Genomic DNA, 17,223 nt, shown 5'->3' on the forward strand with positions numbered 1-17,223 from the left:
CTGCGATGTACTTCACTTTTTGTTCTTTAATTTCCACATGGTTGAACACTGTTAGATGTGACCGTGTCATATCTTAAATACAGAACACCAGAATTTGCAGGAGTTGCTAAAGTTAAACCAAACATATTTGCTGATGAAAAGAGCTAGAATTTGTACCCAGTTGTTTAGGGGCTAAAATAAGTCATCTTGATTGATTGATTGATTTAAAGTGGTTTTGGCTTATTGGTATATTTTGGTTTTAAGTCATCTTGACGTATCCTGGTTAAGAATTACTGTGCTATAGGTAAACTGAAGTAAATTTCCTTTCCTTTTTTTTTTAAGACTCCTATAAACCATCTTCATAATAATTTGTCTAAAATTTGGCATAGAGAGTTTGTGAGTTCACAAATCTTAAGACAAAAAGCGTTCATGATTGTATTATTTTGCTTGTGATGTAGAAGTAATTCATTTTGGCAGGCTAGAGTCTGGCTTTGGGCACCGTGTCTGTCTGTCCGTTCTCATGTTGGCTCTGAGAGCTGAGGAAAGTGTGGTCCAGGTTAAGGTATGTGGTGAGGAACTCTGGGAAATCATTCTTCTGCACTATTTCTATAAACATGGACACAGCAGTCATCAACCTCTGTTTGTCCCTAAAGAGAGTGGAAATAGAGAAAAGGTTGGTATTTCTCAATGTGTGTTCTTGAGCAATCACAGAGGTCCCACAGCTCTGTAACAGATTTACAATGTAAACTACTATTTATACTTTTATATTATAAAAGGAGGAAAATATGTAAAAAAAAAAAAAAATATATATATATATATATATATATATATATATATATATATGGAATTGTGGGTGGGGGGAGTGCATGAACAGCTCTCTCTCCACCTTCAATAGCCCTTGAGCAAGGCATCGAACCCCCAACTGCTCCCCGGGCACCGCAGCATAAATGGCTGCCCACTGCTCCGGGTGTGTGCTCACAGTGTGTGTGTGTGTCTGTTCACTGCTCTGTGTGTGTGCATTTCGGATGGGTTAAATGCAGAGCACAAATTCTGAGTATGGGTCACCATACTTGGCTGAATGTCACTTCACTCACTTCACTTATATATATATATATATATATATATATATATATATATATTGTAATTGAGTATATTTTATAATATATTGAACAACGATTTCTAAATACCGTTTCCAAGGATATCCTGTAACCACTGTAATGCATGGTCTTTTGTTGTGGGAATCCCACTTCATTTTCTGGTCACTATTTCTTGTTGAAGTGCACATTGAAACAAATGTTTTCTCTATCCAATATATGAATTGTCTGTACGACGTTCTCTACCTGCTTGTTTGGCAATATATGGCTGCCTTCAGATCTTCCGTCAAACCTTCAGCCAAACTGGTGACAAGAGCTCGGGTCACTGCTGTCCCATCATCCTCCAGTCTCACTTGGTGCCGGATCCACTGCCAAACCTGACAAACACAGCCTTTTAAAGTAAGAGATAATATTGCATTGCTGCATGAGAGCTGGACAGTGTTGTGGACCAACCTGAGATCTGGATATCTCTGCTGTTGCTGAATCCTCAACCTTCCCCAGATAAAAGAAATGACCTCTGCCTGTTGTACAAAGTTAATATTAAAAAAAATCCATTCATCATATAACATAAGTGTTGTGTAAAACGTCATATAGGTGAAAAAGTTTTGCACCTGAAAGCCAGGCTTCAATGAAGAGGACTCCTACAGCAATGTTATACCTCAGTCCGTAAAGTGTTACTCCTCCCTACAGAGATATAAAGCACGCAATACAAAGGCATTTTCACTCACCACACGTTAAAATGTTGATATGATTTGCAGTGATGGAGTTCAACTGACTGGAGGCATAGTGAGCAAGTCTTCAGGGGTCACAGTGATGTCTTCACGCAGCTGCAGGAGTTGATTCTGACCATGAGTGTGAAGCTGAAACAGCTGTGCGCGAGAGAGAAAATATATGTTTTCATATGTATGTATGCATGCAAGTGGTGTGATGGGGTTAGTCTATCAATGACTAGACAGAAATGAGACACTTACTTTTTGCATGGGCTCAATCAGGTCCATGTCGTAGACCATGAACCCATCAACTCCTGCCTTGATCTCCAGTAATTTAAGTCTAAAACAAAACAAGAATGAGCATTTCTATGGAAAACAAATACAGAACCATACTTGGTTGAGCTGATGGATGTATTTCTTTGATTTGGTCAATAATATATTAATGTTATGCATACGAAAAAATGACATAAGATGACAGTGAGCCAAGAAAAACTTGTGAGTGAATTAACTAGATAAGTACAATCTGTGGTGAATCTGGTGCACACCCATGCACCATACCACTTCTCTCAAAGTTACAAACATTTTTCCAGTAACATTAATAGAACATTTGTTCAAAGTTATCTGGTCTTTCATAATGAAAACATTTGCATTAAAATGTTATTTATACATCATTCATAGAAAGTTTTTCTTGTAATATATTAATCATTCCCATAATATTTGTAACATTAAATGCTCTCTTAACATTTGTATGTATGTACATATTTATTTATATATATGTTGTCATAACATAATGGGAAAGTTAGCAAAGCGTTTGAACATGGGTTACTTTTATTGTATGTAAGGAAACATTTGTCAGCCTGAATGGTGCATGATTTAAAGTTCATAATATATATTGGTGCAGAACTACAGGTCAAATTTTAATACTTAGGGTCATGGAGTTGTTCAAATCTCCAACCCTAAGTTTTATCGATAGCAATAGTGATGCCGCCTTATTACACCATTAATGAAAATGTATGATATTTAAATTAAATGCAAAAACAATTACATTTTTTTCATGTTTTATGCCATATTAGGATTTAGAAGCATGTGCCGCTATATTTTGATTGCGAATATTGGTTGGATTCAAATCACAGCTCTCATTTGCTCTGGTTGTGTCTTGCCTGGTGACAGTTCTGAGTACAGTCTTGTAGAGGTCACTCTCTTTTTCTCTAGGCAACAGCAATGCTGCCATGCCACCTGTTGCTAGGGCACCCCTGCGGTGACACGTCTGCACCAGAAGATCCATGTAGCTGTGCAGGAAACGCTTCTCCATATCCACATACTTACTGCGATCAGGGAGGAGGAAATCAGCTCGATGACCTAGAAAGCAAACCATCGTCATTAACAAGGAATCTACAAGAGTCAAACTACTACTCATCAAAATCACAGAAAATGTATGCGCTGACCGAACTTGTTGACAAAGGAAGCGGAGTAATCCCAGATGCCACAGTTTAGACCAGCAGAGTGCTCCTTGAGTTCGTACAAAATCTCCTCCATCTCGAACGATGCCAGGACACACTCGATCAACACGGTGGCCTTTATACAGCCCGCTGGCAGGCCAAGCTACAAAACATTTCACAATACATTAGAAATCAAATTCATGCCAGTCAAAACTGCAGCAGGATTGTGTGTAATGTCAACACTCGCACCTTCTTCTCAGTCCAGAAAAAAATCTGACTCCAGAGTCTGGCCTCCATGTAGCTTTCAACCTGCACAACAAAACATGAAGAGTCTCTAGAATATGTTTGATTCTGCATTGTCGTTCTGTTCTGGTAAACAGAGTAACGTGATCTGACACTGACCTTGGACAAGTAGAAAAAAGGGCCACTCTGGTTTTGAAGAAGTAGTTTTGCATTGTGAAACATCAGCAGACCAAAATCAAACAGTGGACCTGGAACCTCTCGACCATTCACCTACAGAGAAACAGATGGTCATATACTTCAAACTACCAAAAAATATATTTTACCACTCAGGATTAGCTCATTTACAGCTAAAGCATTTTATTCTGAATCAGATGTTTCTCAAAACAATTTGGAGCTATATAATCATACACAAATGAGACAACTACTGACATAAATTAAGAGTAAAAAAAAGCAATAACATGAATGTGAAGAGTTTTATTATGAAAGATTATTATTAAGAGAGCTAAAAAATTTAATAAATCTCATTTTATTTTAAAGGAGTGGCTATAAGTGATTATAATTGTAAAACAAGCAAAACCTTACAATAGATCATTAAATCATTATAAGGTGAAATGTGAAACTAGACAATTACAAACAAACCAACACATGGTAAGGGCAAACAAACAAAAATGCATAAGACCAGCTCACTACAGATCTATACCATCATATTGTGCTCCACCATGTTCCATGCTCGAGGACGGAGCATCAGCACTGGAGCCTGAGAAATGGGTGGTACATCTATACAAAAGGAATATGAGGAAAGGAATATATCTCTAGCGGGATTCTTTTAAGAATATTTAATTCATTACACTTCTGACAAAGCAATTAGCAGACGTTAGAATCATAAGACTCACCCTGAAACCTGTTGTGCACAGCCTGGTAAACATTGTAAATGCCCTTTATTTGATTGGGATATGTTGGACAGTTGCCATCATCAAAATCAATCTACAACAGAAAAGAACAATATATACTATTACAACCAAAAATGTCAGTGTATGTCATCTTATTTGCACAACTAAGTCCTACCTGTAACCCTTGGGCAGTAGATTTGAGTCCTTTGATGAGTCGTTGTTCATCACAGGGTGAAAGGTCACCAACGTCTACATGTCTGCAGTGTAATCGGTCTGGAACTGGACTCACTCTCCAGCTGGGATCGTTTCGGATGTGAGCTGTGTCCTTTACAAAGCCTGGCAACTCTCCAGACAGATCCAACTGAACTTTCCGGAGAACTCGTAGATTCAAAACCTTCCAAAGGAGAGATGACGTCTTTTGATGAATACTCGTCCCAAAAATAAACAAGCAAACATTGTTATGGCTAGCCTAAATAAGTAATTTGTGTTTTCTTAATAAGCATTATGGAGTTAAATCCTAATAGAAATTATATGTAAATTCAAGTGGTTTCCCATAGCCTACCTTGTCAACCTCTGCTTGGAAGACAGAGATGAGTTCAGAGAGAAATTGCAGAGCATCAGAATTAAAAAGAGTATTAAACTCTCTCTCAAGTCCTGAGGGAGGCGTTTCCAGCTCAACACCTTGATGTACCTGTTTATCAGCAGCACATTAAATCTACATGATCTCCAGACACTGAGACCAAAACATCATTTAATTCTGCACATTACCATTCACTGACACAATTACATATGCATAATACATACAAATTTAGGAACATACTGAAAATATATATTCATAATGAATGTTACTGCTGTTTTAAAGCAGTCACGCAGTATGAGAACTTACCAACATTTTCTGCAGTTGTCCACTGAAGCAAATCTAGAGTTGGACTTTGATAAGTGTCATTGCACTGTTTACTTTAAGTCACACATGACTATTATAGTGAGGTTTATTTCGTGAACAAACCGGTGTTTTAACAAAGCTTTTAAGGGAAGAAATCAGTAAACAAACTCGACAAAAATAGTTCGGTGCAATTATCCTGCCATATTAAAAGCACAACTACCACCCCCCCCCCCCCCCCATTTTTAATACAACTGAATATGTTACAATATAATTACTTCCATATTTATTCAGTTTGTGTGTGTGTGTGCTCCGTTTGCAGTGGTAAGTTTCAGTTTTGTTCACTGATCTATATATATAATTGTTCTATATTATAGATCAGTGGTTTTGTTAATAATGGCCTTTTCTGTGTATTGTTTGGAAGTAACGTTACCAACCATAACGCGCTCAGTGTTATGTGACTTATCGCGAGATTACAGTTGTGTCAACGTCGTACGTGGCTACGGACCCAAACAGTGTAGGAAGACTCCGCCAGGAATGCATCAGCAAAATGCGGAGACTACCGGTCAACACGTCAAATACAGTTCCCGGCGTTTGAATCTCTGAATTTTGTACATGAAGCTTGAGGTGAAGGACCGGATGTTAAACAGCCTGCGTTTGAGTCATTTGTTTGACCCGTTAGCATCAGTACAGTTGCACTGTGCCATTGCTAGAGGCACTTGTTTGTCTACAGGAAGCCAGCATGGCAGATATCGAGTCCTCCTTTGAATTTAGCTCATCTTTGACCTGCTCTTCGCTGCCTCCCCCACGGACCCGAATCTTTAAGATCATCGTGATCGGAGACTCTGGAGTTGGCAAGACTTGCCTCACCTATAGATTCTGTGCGGGCAAGTTTCCAGACAAGACTGAGGCCACCATCGGGGTGGATTTTCGGGAAAAGGTTATTGAAATAGACGGAGAGAAAATCAAGGTGAGGATGCTTCTGATTTTTAGGAGGTTATATTGTAAAATGACTCCAATGTGTGTTGATGTCATCCTGTAGATCCTGACACATGTAATCATAGCCAGAATATTTTAAAATAGAACAGTTTATTGAAACTTTAGAATAAAGACATATGAAAAAGTTTGTGTTTTATACCATTTTGATACATTTGGCTTTGATACCCTATGGTCCATCGAGTATGGTTTTATTCAGAGGCCCAAAGTGAGAAAACTAGGCATGTTGGTTAGATGTTGTTATTTATATGGCTAAAAGAAAGACGAAATTCTGAAAGCCTGCCATGTAAATAATTAAATCAGTAATATTTTTATAGCAATATAGCATAATACTTAAAATGTGTATAAATATCAGTTGTGTATATGAACCATTAATAAGTGGGCAGAATGCATGTAATAGATTGTGTACAATATGTTTTTCAGTTTTGATCTCATTGAAAATCTACATATACAATAGGCTTTGTAAGGTTGAAGAGATGGCCGGTGTAATGCAGGGTTAGGCTTCTTATTGATGTACAGCATTGGTCATAGTAGCCTTAGTATGTGACTAAATTAAAATTTCCAAAAACTCACATGCACACAACCCCCACACTTTAATCATAATACCTAACTGTGTTTGTCAATTATGTATGAACACACATTCTCCTGGAATGTAAAAATAACTAATATGTATGGTATGATATAAGTTGATTGCTAATAGCTCTCCCTTCTTCCAGGTCCAGTTGTGGGACACCGCAGGCCAGGAGCGCTTCCGAAAGAGTATGGTGCAGCACTACTACCGTAACGTCCACGCTGTGGTGTTTGTCTATGATGTCACCAACGCTGCTAGTTTCCGAAGCCTTCCATTGTGGATCGAGGAGTGCCGTCAGCATGCCCTGGGTCAAGAGGTGCCCAGGATCTTGGTTGGCAACAAATGCGACCTGCGCCACGCTGCTCAAGTAAGCACAGATGTAGCGCAGCAGTTTGCCGATGCACACTCGATGCCTCTTTTCGAGACCTCTGCCAAGAACCCCTATGGAAACGATGACGGCAGTCGGAATAATAGTGACCACGTGGAAGCCATTTTTATGACAGTGGCGCACAAGCTGAAATCTCAGAAGCCGCTGGTGTTAAGCCAACCACCGTGCAGTGCAGGAGATACTGTCACTCTCAGGAGGCAGGACGAAGAGGACAGGGGAACTTGGGGCTGTGGATGTTGAGGTAATGAAGGAGTCACCACTTTACAGGATGGAGGTGACAAAGCTAATGCACCTTTTAAAGAAGCAGATTCAGAGGTGCTTTTGTGTTATCTGTGAAGGTCTAGGGTTGTGGACACAGGACCATGTATTCTCAAGATTTCTTTTTGTATCCGGCAATTTTAAAGGGAAAAAAACATTCTTCCACCACTCAAACCAGAGGCTTTCAGAAGTTGCATGTAGGCCCATCTGTCTTACATATACAAGCTAATCTGTTATGTGTCATTCTGTCTAGCGCATATCGTATGCCACTGCCAAACACTCACTTCATTTGCCTGCTAGTTTTAGCCAGTTATGCAATCCTGATGATTAATTTTTTTGTCACAATTAGATAACTGTTCTGTTAAATCACTTCAGCCTCCCAGGGGAATCTGTTTGTTTGTTCTCTCATTCTACGTAAGCCACACATATTAAATGCAGGTTATTTATTAGTGCTGCTAATAGGTTTTACACAAAACGAGAGATGAATTGTAAAGAAAAATAAAGCTGATATCCTTGCCTTTCTAAAAAAGCCAGTCCTAGTCCACTGCCATTGTTTTATTTTTGCCAATTTATTTTTTCCTAGCAGTCATTAATCTGAACAAAATCTATTGTAAAACCATCTGGACTATGCATGATAACCAGTCTTTCCTGTGAATCATGTTGAAATGTAGGTAAGTTAGGTAAAAAGGGACAAGAACTTGCTGACAATATGTACTTAAGTATCTACAGTCAGGTTTTGTATGTAGTACTGCTTTGTTAGGCAAAATGAAAGTGATCTGTAGTGTATAATTTCAGATTAGTATGAGTACCTCATATTATTCATGGCATTACTCTGTGCATGGCATAAATCTGATTAGAAGGTTTGATATCAATTTCTGTTTCAGTGTGTAATCTGTCAGTACAAATACATAGATTTGCTAATGACTAAATTGCCTTTCCCTTTGGCTATCCCCTTTCCAACACTGATATACAGAGTGCAGTTGAATCCATAACAGGGAATATTCACTCATGTCATTATGTAACCACAGCTGGTCCTGTGGAGTGCATGAAAGAAGCTCAGGCATGACTTTCTTTATTTCTTTTATGGGAAATTGCCAAAAATTGGTTTTGAATATAATTTCTGGTTATTTTTTTTTTTTAAAGTAGGATGGTAAAGGGCCTGGTTAGGTTATGCTTTGCATTGTTTGATTCGGATACAATAATAGTGGAGCATGTGATTTGTTGAGGAATTGTGCACGGTTGATGATGGCTTTTTAAATGTTTAAATGCATATTAAGACTTGTCTATTTGTGCTTAATGTTTTTGACTCTGGGTGCTGGTTGATATCTTATCTGACATAAACATCATGATCATTCATGATTTTTGTAGGTTCATGCTGAATTGGTCTTGATAAAAACGCACTCTTGGTCTGGATTCTCTTCATTGTTGTCTGTAAAGATTTTTCTCTTTTCACCATTTCAAGTGTCCTTCAGAATTTAATTCTGTATTTTTTCTGTCTTCATGAACACATTAATAACACTGTAAACAATGTAAAATATTAGCAGATCTAAAAAATCCACAAAAACAATGTTAAAGCTTGAAAATTCCAAATGCAGGAAATATAAGGAAGATTAAGTGTTACATTTTTATTATATGTAATTGATAATTATTCTTGGGATAATTATGCGTATTTGCAACCAAAGGTATGAGCCAATTCATGTTATCAGGAGTCAGCAGTTGATAAAATAACACCTTGCAATCAATGCCAGAACTCAAGAATGCACAACATATCTTTACTTGTCATTTGTCTGAAATAACTCATGACTTTAATGTTGGTCAGTGAGTTGGAGTTATATAGTTTTGAGAAAATAAACAAGGCATCAATCCACTATAATCAAAGAAGTGCAAAAGAAAGTAATGCTTGTTGCGGTTTTGGTTTGAACTGTTTTAGTGTTTTACTAAAAATAAAAGTACCACATTTATTAATTTCAGCTGATGGGTATTGTGCTTTCTGACTTTATTGGTCTAATTAAAGAGTGCATATGGAAACTCAATAATGTTCAGAAACTAGAAACTTAAAGTAATGACACTGCAAAAATGATACTGTCCCTTGGGATGTTATTATATAGTCTTCTTATTACATGGCTCTGTGGAATGCTTGATTCTGATTGGCCAGTCACAACATTCAAAGGTATGTTATCCTTCGATAACAACCGGTAAAAGCTATAACACAGGCTCATCCAGGTAACTGAAGTCGGCGCTATACTCTTGCCAGGAACTTTTTTCTTGGTGGAAGCTTTGCGTTTGTTTAGCTAATAAAAATATTTAAACTGTTTAAAATGGTGCACAATTATTTAATTATGTCATGCTGGTATCGCGGACTCGCTCTCTCGTTTCATACAAACGCAGCTGCTGCCATTTTGCTACGATTGTTTTGCACGCTTTAATGGATTATAAGAAAACTAACAAACTGGTAAGATTTTAAAACATTTTCGTCTTAAATCTTTTATCGCCTTAATTATGTTAATTATTTATCTGTGTAATAAGTTGTATGACTGCATCTTTTCCCTTAAATGTACGTATAGTTTGGTTTTGCCGCTTGCTCACAACTGCTGTCTTCACAGAAGTTTCTAATTATTGTATCTAATTATTTTCTTATGTGGTAAGTAGCCATGTAATAAGCAGGATTACTCAAAGCATATGTCACGTCAGGGTCCTGATCACAATGTCGAGGGTTATTCTGCGATAACAACCGGTTGGATGTACATTATGCCTTACTGAACATCCACTGAAATGCAATGGTTTGTAAATTCATAAAGATTTAAACAGAATTGTTTATTGTAAAAATATATACATACATACAGGTTTATGTGTGCAAATATATCACTCTATCATGTAAAAATAAAAGCCAAGGCATGTGCCTTAAGAAAAAAAAACACAAACTGGAAGATAATATAAAATATGGCACTGATAACTTTAACATCAAGAATAAATTTAAGTTGATTTGAAACAAGCAGGCTTGATGAAATATTTATGGGAAAAATTAATTAACTATATTTCACAATATTTAATATTTTCCCCAGGCACACACACCAAAAAAACTAATCAATTACTAAGCTAGTCTGCTATACGGTGGAAGCATGGAGAGGTCTTGCGGTTCCTGTTCAGGACAGCGATCCATGAATGACATGGGGGAGTTAAAGATTCGCTCATCATCTGCATGAGGCAAAATAAAATCTCATTACAGTCAGCCACATCCTCACTAACATCATCATAATGGCAAACATTGTGGCCCATATAGAAGATGACTTATGAATTATGATTTTCTTATCTCGGTGTACAAACCCACTCCAACAACACATCTCTCACGTACCTTGCCAAGCGCATACAAGTTCAGTTGGAATAACAGGGTCATTCTGAGGAACTAGAAACTCCTGTAAAATACACAACCATGCAGTAATTAACAGCTCAATATTGTTTGTACTAACTTTAAAATACTGAAGTTTTCTTATGTTACAAAAGATCACACCCACCATGCCATTTGAGGAGTCGAAGCAGCCACAAAGTGGAAGACTGCGGCAGCCAACATATGCAATGAGAGAAGAAAAGAGCAAAGACCCCATGCAGGCCACCAGAAGGGTGCTGTTTGCTCCTTTCACCATCCGGCTGAGGACAAACCTCTACACAGGACACAGCTTTATCAAATACTTCTATATTTTAAGCTGAGTGTATAACAGATGGGAAAGAGAACATGATTGGGTGTGACTGTACCACTTCAGGGATAGGATGGGGATGGAAGATCTCATCATCCTCTTCTCCATAGCTTAGAGTGACGCAAGAATAAATGAAGACAATCACAACAGCAAAAAGCGACATCACAGATGATGCGATCATGACATTTACCTAAAGGTATTAATGAGAGCTTGTTAATATCAACAGGTAGAAAGAGACGAATTTTAAGAAAAAAAAACTTTGGATTAGAGGAATAAGAAACTACCAAAATTGGGTTTTTCTTCTGGGATGCAAAAAGAGCAAGCACACCAGGGGCAGCCATAATCTAAAAAAGGAGGAACAAGTGAAATGAGCTTTACAGAATCATATGGAGCCCCTCAAGGGTGATGGTAAAATGAGATGGGGGGAAAAAAACATTTCAATGCTTTTGTATTTTTCTCACAAAACTTTTGCATTCCCTTAAGAAACTTCAGGTTTGCTCGAAAACCTTTGTGATGGACATAATATGAGGTGGTAGGAAAAACTATATTTCAGGGCATTTGCGAAAGCATGCACAGTTTTTCAGGGGAATGCAATAACTTTGTACGAAAAATACTTTTGCATTCAATAACAATCTCTTATTTTTTCTATAACCCATCCTGTTAGGGGCCCAGTAGAATTACCATCTCTCAGTTCACAAAGATGCTACAACAGGATGAATACAGGTGAATACACAAGTGTGGCACCTAGGCCTAACCCTCTTTATTATTATTGTGTAGAATCTTCCATTATAAAAAAAAAAAATCTGCATTAAGTTCACCCTAAACCACATTCACATAGCAGTGAGAAATATTACAGTAAATTGACAAAGAAGGAAAATCATGTTAACGTGATAAAAAAGATTAAATGTGATCTGTTTTAATATGGGATACAGGAGTGAATTTTATTCTTGATACAAAAGTGACATTGTCCCAGTTTGCTAACTGTCGAACTAGGATGGTGCACGGAGAAGGCATTTAAATAGTTTTAAGGTTTTTACCAGTCCAGCCCAGAGTGGAGCTCTAGTTTCACTCAGAGTAGTGCTCTTGCGGAAGACTGCGTCCATAAAGCCGCAAACCACGCAAAGCCCCGAGCACGCCACCTGAAGGATGCCGAGGACCACCACACTCTTCTGATTGAAGATGAAATACCTGTAACGGTCCATCTCAGGCCTTCAGCGGAGAGAAAAGAATCAAAGAGAAGGGAATGCATTTTAGGCTATCATTTAAAAACGAGTAAATCGTTCACTGTTATGTGTCTGAACAGAGATGTATCCTTTCAAACATCCACTGACTAGAAACCGTCACGACCGCTTCCCACGTTTTGTGCGTTGATACTGAAACTACAAAACCACTTTACACAACTAAATTTAACTAAACGCTATAATTAAGCTATGCTAGATCCTATTTGATACGTATAAAGTGGTGTATAAGTCCTATAAATTAGAATAAATGTAGAATTTACCTATGCCGTTTTTCCTGTCACTTCCGGGCCGCTTATGTTTGGAAAAAGCGGTGAAACCCAGCGTCACTCATTTACCTGACGCGCAGGTGCAGCACGATGACCACGCCCCCACACTGTTGATATTTACAGTGTTGACATAATTACTTAATCATTACTCCATTCTGACTTAGAGAAAAGCGATTCGTATTTTCTAAACTTTATCATTATACTATAGCTGAGAACACCAGAAAACATTAGTCAAATTGTGCTTTATGCTGGAGTTTTTATTGATAAGTTTTGTCGATAGCTTTTGCATATCAAAGGCTGAAGTTCAGTTCAGTAGAAAGATTTTTCTCAACTTTGTGCCTTTTTCTCAAATACTGTACATTCTGTTCAGTCTTTTCCCAACATATACACCTTGCTTAACTTTCTTTTATTGGTGTACATTTTTCAGTTTTTCTTGGAAAAAAAATTCATATAAACAGTTTTGTCCGTGTAATACTGAGCCTATTTAAACGTAACTGTAGCTGTTCGTACATGCAAAATAATAATAATAATAATCAAATAAAATGGTTTACACAACAATAATTCCAGAGACTATACTGGTTTAATACTGCATAGTTTTCACAAGTTGTGGGAAAGAGGTTGTATACCTCAAGTCGAGAAATAGTGACAAAAGTCTTTAAAACTCCACTCCACTTCATGGATTTCCATCAAAATTCCGTTTAAATCACTTGCTATTTTTCAGTCTCTGTATTCTTGTAGTGCAACTAAATCAGTCACCAACTGACACACATAGTAGTCCTTCCACACTGTAGAACCATATAATTTAGCAGTTTGCTCAGTGATCTGAGTGAGGGTTTCACATTTACAATCCTTGTAAACTGATGAGGATGCCAGAAATCAGTTCAAGAGTGATTAGATGTTGGCATTAGCTGCAAGAAGGTTAAAGAACAAAGTAGAGTTTCATAGAGATCATGTTTTTTCAGGACAGCTTTGGTGAGAAGAGTCTTAGCAGGTCTCGTCAGCATCTTTTCCATACTCCCTCTGCTGAAACTCCAGCAGTTGCTTTCTATACCATTCTGGTGCCTCTGGACCAAATTTCCCCGATGGCTCATGGTCATAACCATATGCAACGGTGAGTTCTTCATCTTTCTCCACAGCACGGATTGTTCGGATGCATTTTATTTGCCCAAAACGAGGATGGATGTACCTTGACAGGTAAAAACCATAAGAATAAGAATTAACAATAACAAAAAGATTTTTTTATATTGAAATATCCAACAAAATCCTACTATGAAACAAAAGCATGATGCTTCTGTATATTTCTAAAATATACATTCACACTTACGGATCATATTTGCAATTGGGAGTGAAGGAGTGATTGGCCTTGTGACCTAGAGATGCACAATAATTCTCCGTCAGATTGAAAGGTTCCGGAACATCAATCACAGTGTCCTCATCCAATGAAATAGTGTTCCCATTCAGGGACCAGTCACGACTGTCCACCTGTTCAATTAAATACAAACAGATTTAAAGAAAAACTTAATTTAGCACAGTGCATCCTTAAAAAAATCATTACATTCTGGCCTTGAATAATGTAAAATGCAAACAGACAAACCTCTAAATGTGTAATGCGGACACCATTATAAAAAGCCATCACTGTGTTAGCCTCAGCCTCAATTTTTGTAAACAGCCCTTCTCCAGCTCCGGAAATAAGTGACTGTCCAACATACACACTGTTAAACATAAAGAAAACCACCTTTCAGCTTGCATCAACAAAATGATGACATGATAAATACTGTATTAAGCCTAGAGAACCAACAGAATCTCCCCAACGTAATAGCAGGACAATCCGTCACTGGAAAAAACAAATATATATTTTCTGTTCAAAATGAGATTTGATAGATTGAGGTTTACATGGTGGATGACAGCATGCACCAACCGTTGACTTTCGTAGGGGTCAGGCAACAGTTTATAACCAGTGATACATGACGAGGTGGATTTGTCGTAGCAGTAAACAGGACCTACAAGAGAAAGAAAGATTAACCTACAACAAATATAATAGCAAGCAACTTTTACTGATCTGGTTCTTTTAAATAGCTTTAAATGAAGTCTTGCAAATAAAAATAAAAAAATAAAAATAAACGTACTATCTGGATCAACAGTGAAGTGTGGTCGGCTGTTCTCTTGGGTGGTAAGAGTGGCAAGTTGGGCCTCAATCAGTTCTCCATCAACAAAGGAGCCATACAGAGCCGTACGCCCATCAGGATAAACATAAGCCACAGTCTTTCCAGTCATCTCTCCATCTTCATTCACTTCCCCAACCATGCAGGCGCCATCCTTTAGATGGCAGAGAAAAAAAGATGGACATTTTCAATAGACTGTACATGATTAGAGTTCAGTAAGTTAAAATGCTGTTGATTGAGTTTAACTTGTGAAAAGTGCTTGTTGTGTAAAACACACCGGGTAGTAGATCCAGCACATGCCATAGTGAATGTTGTCCTTGTACTGGCCCCTGAAGACCAGCTGACCTTCTGGATTGAACTCTTGAGCAGGTCCACTGAGCTCGCCATCTACGTAAGTCCCATGTAATGCTCCCCCATCCTCATAAGTATAAATGCCCTGGCCCTGCAAAGCATCATCCACATAGAAACCCTCCAGCCTACTATAAAGGAAACAAAAAAACGTGATATTTGGGTGAAATATAATCACCTTTATCTGCTATAATCAAAAGTAGTTTTTGAGTATGTAAGGGTATAAAAAATAAGACCCCAAAGAAGCAAATAAATCGGGGAAAAAGAACATAAGCAAGTTAATAACATCTCTGACTGTTGATGGTGCATGTGTCTGCATGTGCATTTGAATGAACGTTACTCCAGTGACATGATTCTAAATTATATATACATAGTTCAATCATAAAATTCCATGGAGCAGCTGATTGATGCACCTAATATGGCAGTGCAGTCAATCAATCAAATTTTCCAATTTATATATTATTTATTTCCATCTCGACCTGGTACAGATCAGTACTGTGGGCAGTGCGAATTTTCATTAACCTTCCTCCTCCCCAGCACCACATGTCTAGATCTGCAACAGGAGTTTTACCTTGCAACATCATGTATCCTAATGCCTATAATATTGAGGATGTATCAACAGTAACCTTTCACTTATGTCAGCAGTAGCAGCAGCATAGCAAAACTATTCCGCCAAGACCTATCTTGCAATCTATTCATATGAATAAAACGAAAACCCTGTCTTGAGAGTTAAATTCAGTCTAAACAACAATGACTAATATTCCATTATTAAAACATATGCTGGAAATCAATAATAGGCTTATAAACTGTGCCAACATAAAGTCTCAAACCTGCCATCAAAAAAGAAGAATTTTCCTTTTCCATTTTTCTCCCCATGAACAAAGTGTCCCTCAAATCTGTCGCTGGAGGAGTAAGTCACAGTGCAGAAACCATGAGGCTGGTCATCCTCATCCAGTGGTCCTAATCAGAGATAAGCCAAGTAATATACTGATGAATAAGTAACCACTAACTACCCAACAATAAAACCAATTTAATGGACCATGTTGCTAAAATCAGCTGTTAAGATACTTGACATTTAGCAAAAACTTTTAAAACAAAGTAATAATAATACACAAATTGACGGAGGACCTGGGTATAGTAGTTATAATCCAGAGCTAAGAATGTGCATTTTACAACTTTTGTATCAGCAGCACCCCATTTTTAACCACGTGGCTTCAACAACACTAATGTTCATCTAACTTATATATAGACCATTTACATGCTACCATAAAGATTATATATAGTACAAAGTGTCAGAGAATGTAATAAAATGAAATCAATTAGTCTAAAAACGTTTATTCTTCCAGTTTTTATACTATCTCAGTTCATGATGGGACTTCAGACAGAATTTTAGAATTGTAGTCAAAGGCCGAAGTAACAACTCGCTGTCATCTGGAGGATTTAAAAATTCCAAAGCATACGGGCTTTGGGTGCATTAACTTGTGTACGAAGGAAAGCTATCGGTAGGCTAATCCTCGGCGGAATGATACTGCATAACAGTGCAGCCCGACACCCGAGAAGACGACAAAAACAAATTCTCGCAACGTTTGTCGCACCTTCCACCATTTCCTCTATGTTGTCATCATCGCTGTCCATGATTGCGCTTCCTCTGTTGTTTATCAGAGGGATAATATTCTGCTTCTGTATTTTCCTGTCACGGAAGCTTCAGCAGGGCAGAGATGACAGTTCCCGGCGCACAGTCTGACATCATCATGCTCCACATAGACAGTGAAAGAATTGGTGCTCCAGCGTAGGAAAATCCGAATCATTTTAACGAATCGGTTCAATTGGACGATACGTTTCTATCAACTAGTCAAAAATGATTCACTGATTTGAGTCTTCTTCAAAACTAGGGTTGGAAACCCGAGAAAAATAGTATATTTTTTTTAGCTAATGTGGACGAAACCCTGCTAAAACACCCTGACAATGTAACCACGATGCTTTTCTTTACTGTATGCCAAAACCCCTTGCCTCGCTCTACCTATGACGTACTGACGCCAAATTCAAATGATTCGCAACCGTCGCTT

The 17,223-nt window shown here is 37.9% G+C and overlaps 4 protein-coding genes across 5 annotated transcripts; 1 reads left to right on the top strand and 3 right to left on the bottom strand.

Moving 5' to 3' along the window:
• Positions 1–8: 8 nt before the first annotated feature.
• On the bottom strand, positions 9–5,386 carry ugl (ureidoglycolate lyase). Its single transcript, XM_052615236.1, has 15 exons — positions 5,242–5,386; positions 4,918–5,046; positions 4,531–4,749; positions 4,359–4,449; positions 4,166–4,242; positions 3,625–3,735; positions 3,472–3,531; positions 3,229–3,385; positions 2,944–3,142; positions 2,045–2,123; positions 1,850–1,942; positions 1,685–1,757; positions 1,527–1,594; positions 1,320–1,450; positions 9–626 (listed from the first exon to the last, which is right to left on the bottom strand). The coding sequence occupies exons 1-15, from the start codon at positions 5,245–5,247 to the stop codon at positions 458–460; spliced, it is 1,662 nt and encodes a 553-aa protein (XP_052471196.1). The 5' UTR covers positions 5,248–5,386; the 3' UTR covers positions 9–457.
• A 319-nt stretch (positions 5,387–5,705) lies between these two features.
• On the top strand, positions 5,706–8,861 carry rab33ba (RAB33B, member RAS oncogene family a). The gene is made up of 2 exons (XM_052615241.1): positions 5,706–6,205; positions 6,948–8,861. The coding sequence occupies exons 1-2, from the start codon at positions 5,978–5,980 to the stop codon at positions 7,428–7,430; spliced, it is 711 nt and encodes a 236-aa protein (XP_052471201.1). The 5' UTR covers positions 5,706–5,977; the 3' UTR covers positions 7,431–8,861.
• A 1,380-nt stretch (positions 8,862–10,241) lies between these two features.
• Positions 10,242–12,766, bottom strand: LOC128027539 (uncharacterized). The gene is made up of 7 exons (XM_052615242.1): positions 12,642–12,766; positions 12,178–12,349; positions 11,425–11,484; positions 11,199–11,330; positions 10,961–11,107; positions 10,801–10,861; positions 10,242–10,643 (listed from the first exon to the last, which is right to left on the bottom strand). Exons 2-7 carry the CDS (start codon positions 12,340–12,342, stop codon positions 10,540–10,542), a joined length of 669 nt encoding a protein of 222 aa, XP_052471202.1. The 5' UTR covers positions 12,343–12,349; positions 12,642–12,766; the 3' UTR covers positions 10,242–10,539.
• A 117-nt stretch (positions 12,767–12,883) lies between these two features.
• LOC128027536 (histone-lysine N-methyltransferase SETD7) lies at positions 12,884–17,127 on the bottom strand. Of its 2 annotated transcripts, XM_052615237.1 has the most exons (8): positions 16,753–17,127; positions 15,988–16,117; positions 15,087–15,288; positions 14,774–14,963; positions 14,566–14,647; positions 14,242–14,359; positions 13,972–14,129; positions 12,884–13,833 (listed from the first exon to the last, which is right to left on the bottom strand). In XM_052615237.1, exons 1-8 carry the CDS (start codon positions 16,790–16,792, stop codon positions 13,632–13,634), a joined length of 1,122 nt encoding a protein of 373 aa, XP_052471197.1. In that variant the 5' UTR covers positions 16,793–17,127; the 3' UTR covers positions 12,884–13,631. The 2 variants fall into 2 exon arrangements, 1 of the variants encoding a protein (XP_052471197.1); XR_008186751.1 differs by lacking the exon at positions 12,884–13,833 and having other exon boundaries at positions 13,981–14,129; positions 14,541–14,647.
• Between the last annotated feature and the right edge of the window lie 96 nt (positions 17,128–17,223).

The sequence above is a fragment of the Carassius gibelio genome, chromosome A14 (genome assembly GCF_023724105.1).
Source record: "Carassius gibelio isolate Cgi1373 ecotype wild population from Czech Republic chromosome A14, carGib1.2-hapl.c, whole genome shotgun sequence".
Taxonomy (NCBI): domain Eukaryota; kingdom Metazoa; phylum Chordata; class Actinopteri; order Cypriniformes; family Cyprinidae; genus Carassius; species Carassius gibelio.

What these genes read in the sequence shown, in the direction of transcription:
- rab33ba (XM_052615241.1), top strand. Translation starts at nt 5,978, where the DNA reads ATGGCAGATATCGAGTCCTCCTTTGAATTTAGCTCATCTTTGACCTGC. An exon ending in TAGACGGAGAGAAAATCAAG is followed by an intron (nt 6,206 to 6,947) that starts GTGAGGATGCTT and finishes CCCTTCTTCCAG; the next exon opens with GTCCAGTTGTGGGACACCGC.
- ugl (XM_052615236.1), bottom strand. An exon ending in TGTGCACAACAGGTTTCAGG is followed by an intron (nt 4,243 to 4,358) that starts GTGAGTCTTATG and finishes CCTTTTGTATAG; the next exon opens with ATGTACCACCCATTTCTCAG. An exon ending in TGGTGGAGCACAATATGATG is followed by an intron (nt 3,736 to 4,165) that starts GTATAGATCTGT and finishes GTTTCTCTGTAG; the next exon opens with GTGAATGGTCGAGAGGTTCC.
- LOC128027536 (XM_052615237.1), bottom strand. Translation starts at nt 16,792, where the DNA reads ATGGACAGCGATGATGACAACATAGAGGAAATGGTGGAAG. An exon ending in CTTCACTGTTGATCCAGATA is followed by an intron (nt 14,648 to 14,773) that starts GTACGTTTATTT and finishes TTTCTCTTGTAG; the next exon opens with GTCCTGTTTACTGCTACGAC. An exon ending in TCCGCATTACACATTTAGAG is followed by an intron (nt 14,130 to 14,241) that starts GTTTGTCTGTTT and finishes TTAATTGAACAG; the next exon opens with GTGGACAGTCGTGACTGGTC.
- LOC128027539 (XM_052615242.1), bottom strand. Translation starts at nt 12,342, where the DNA reads ATGGACCGTTACAGGTATTTCATCTTCAATCAGAAGAGTGTGGTGGTC. An exon ending in AGAAGAAAAACCCAATTTTG is followed by an intron (nt 11,331 to 11,424) that starts GTAGTTTCTTAT and finishes TAATACCTTTAG; the next exon opens with GTAAATGTCATGATCGCATC. An exon ending in ACTTGTATGCGCTTGGCAAG is followed by an intron (nt 10,644 to 10,800) that starts GTACGTGAGAGA and finishes TGCCTCATGCAG; the next exon opens with ATGATGAGCGAATCTTTAAC.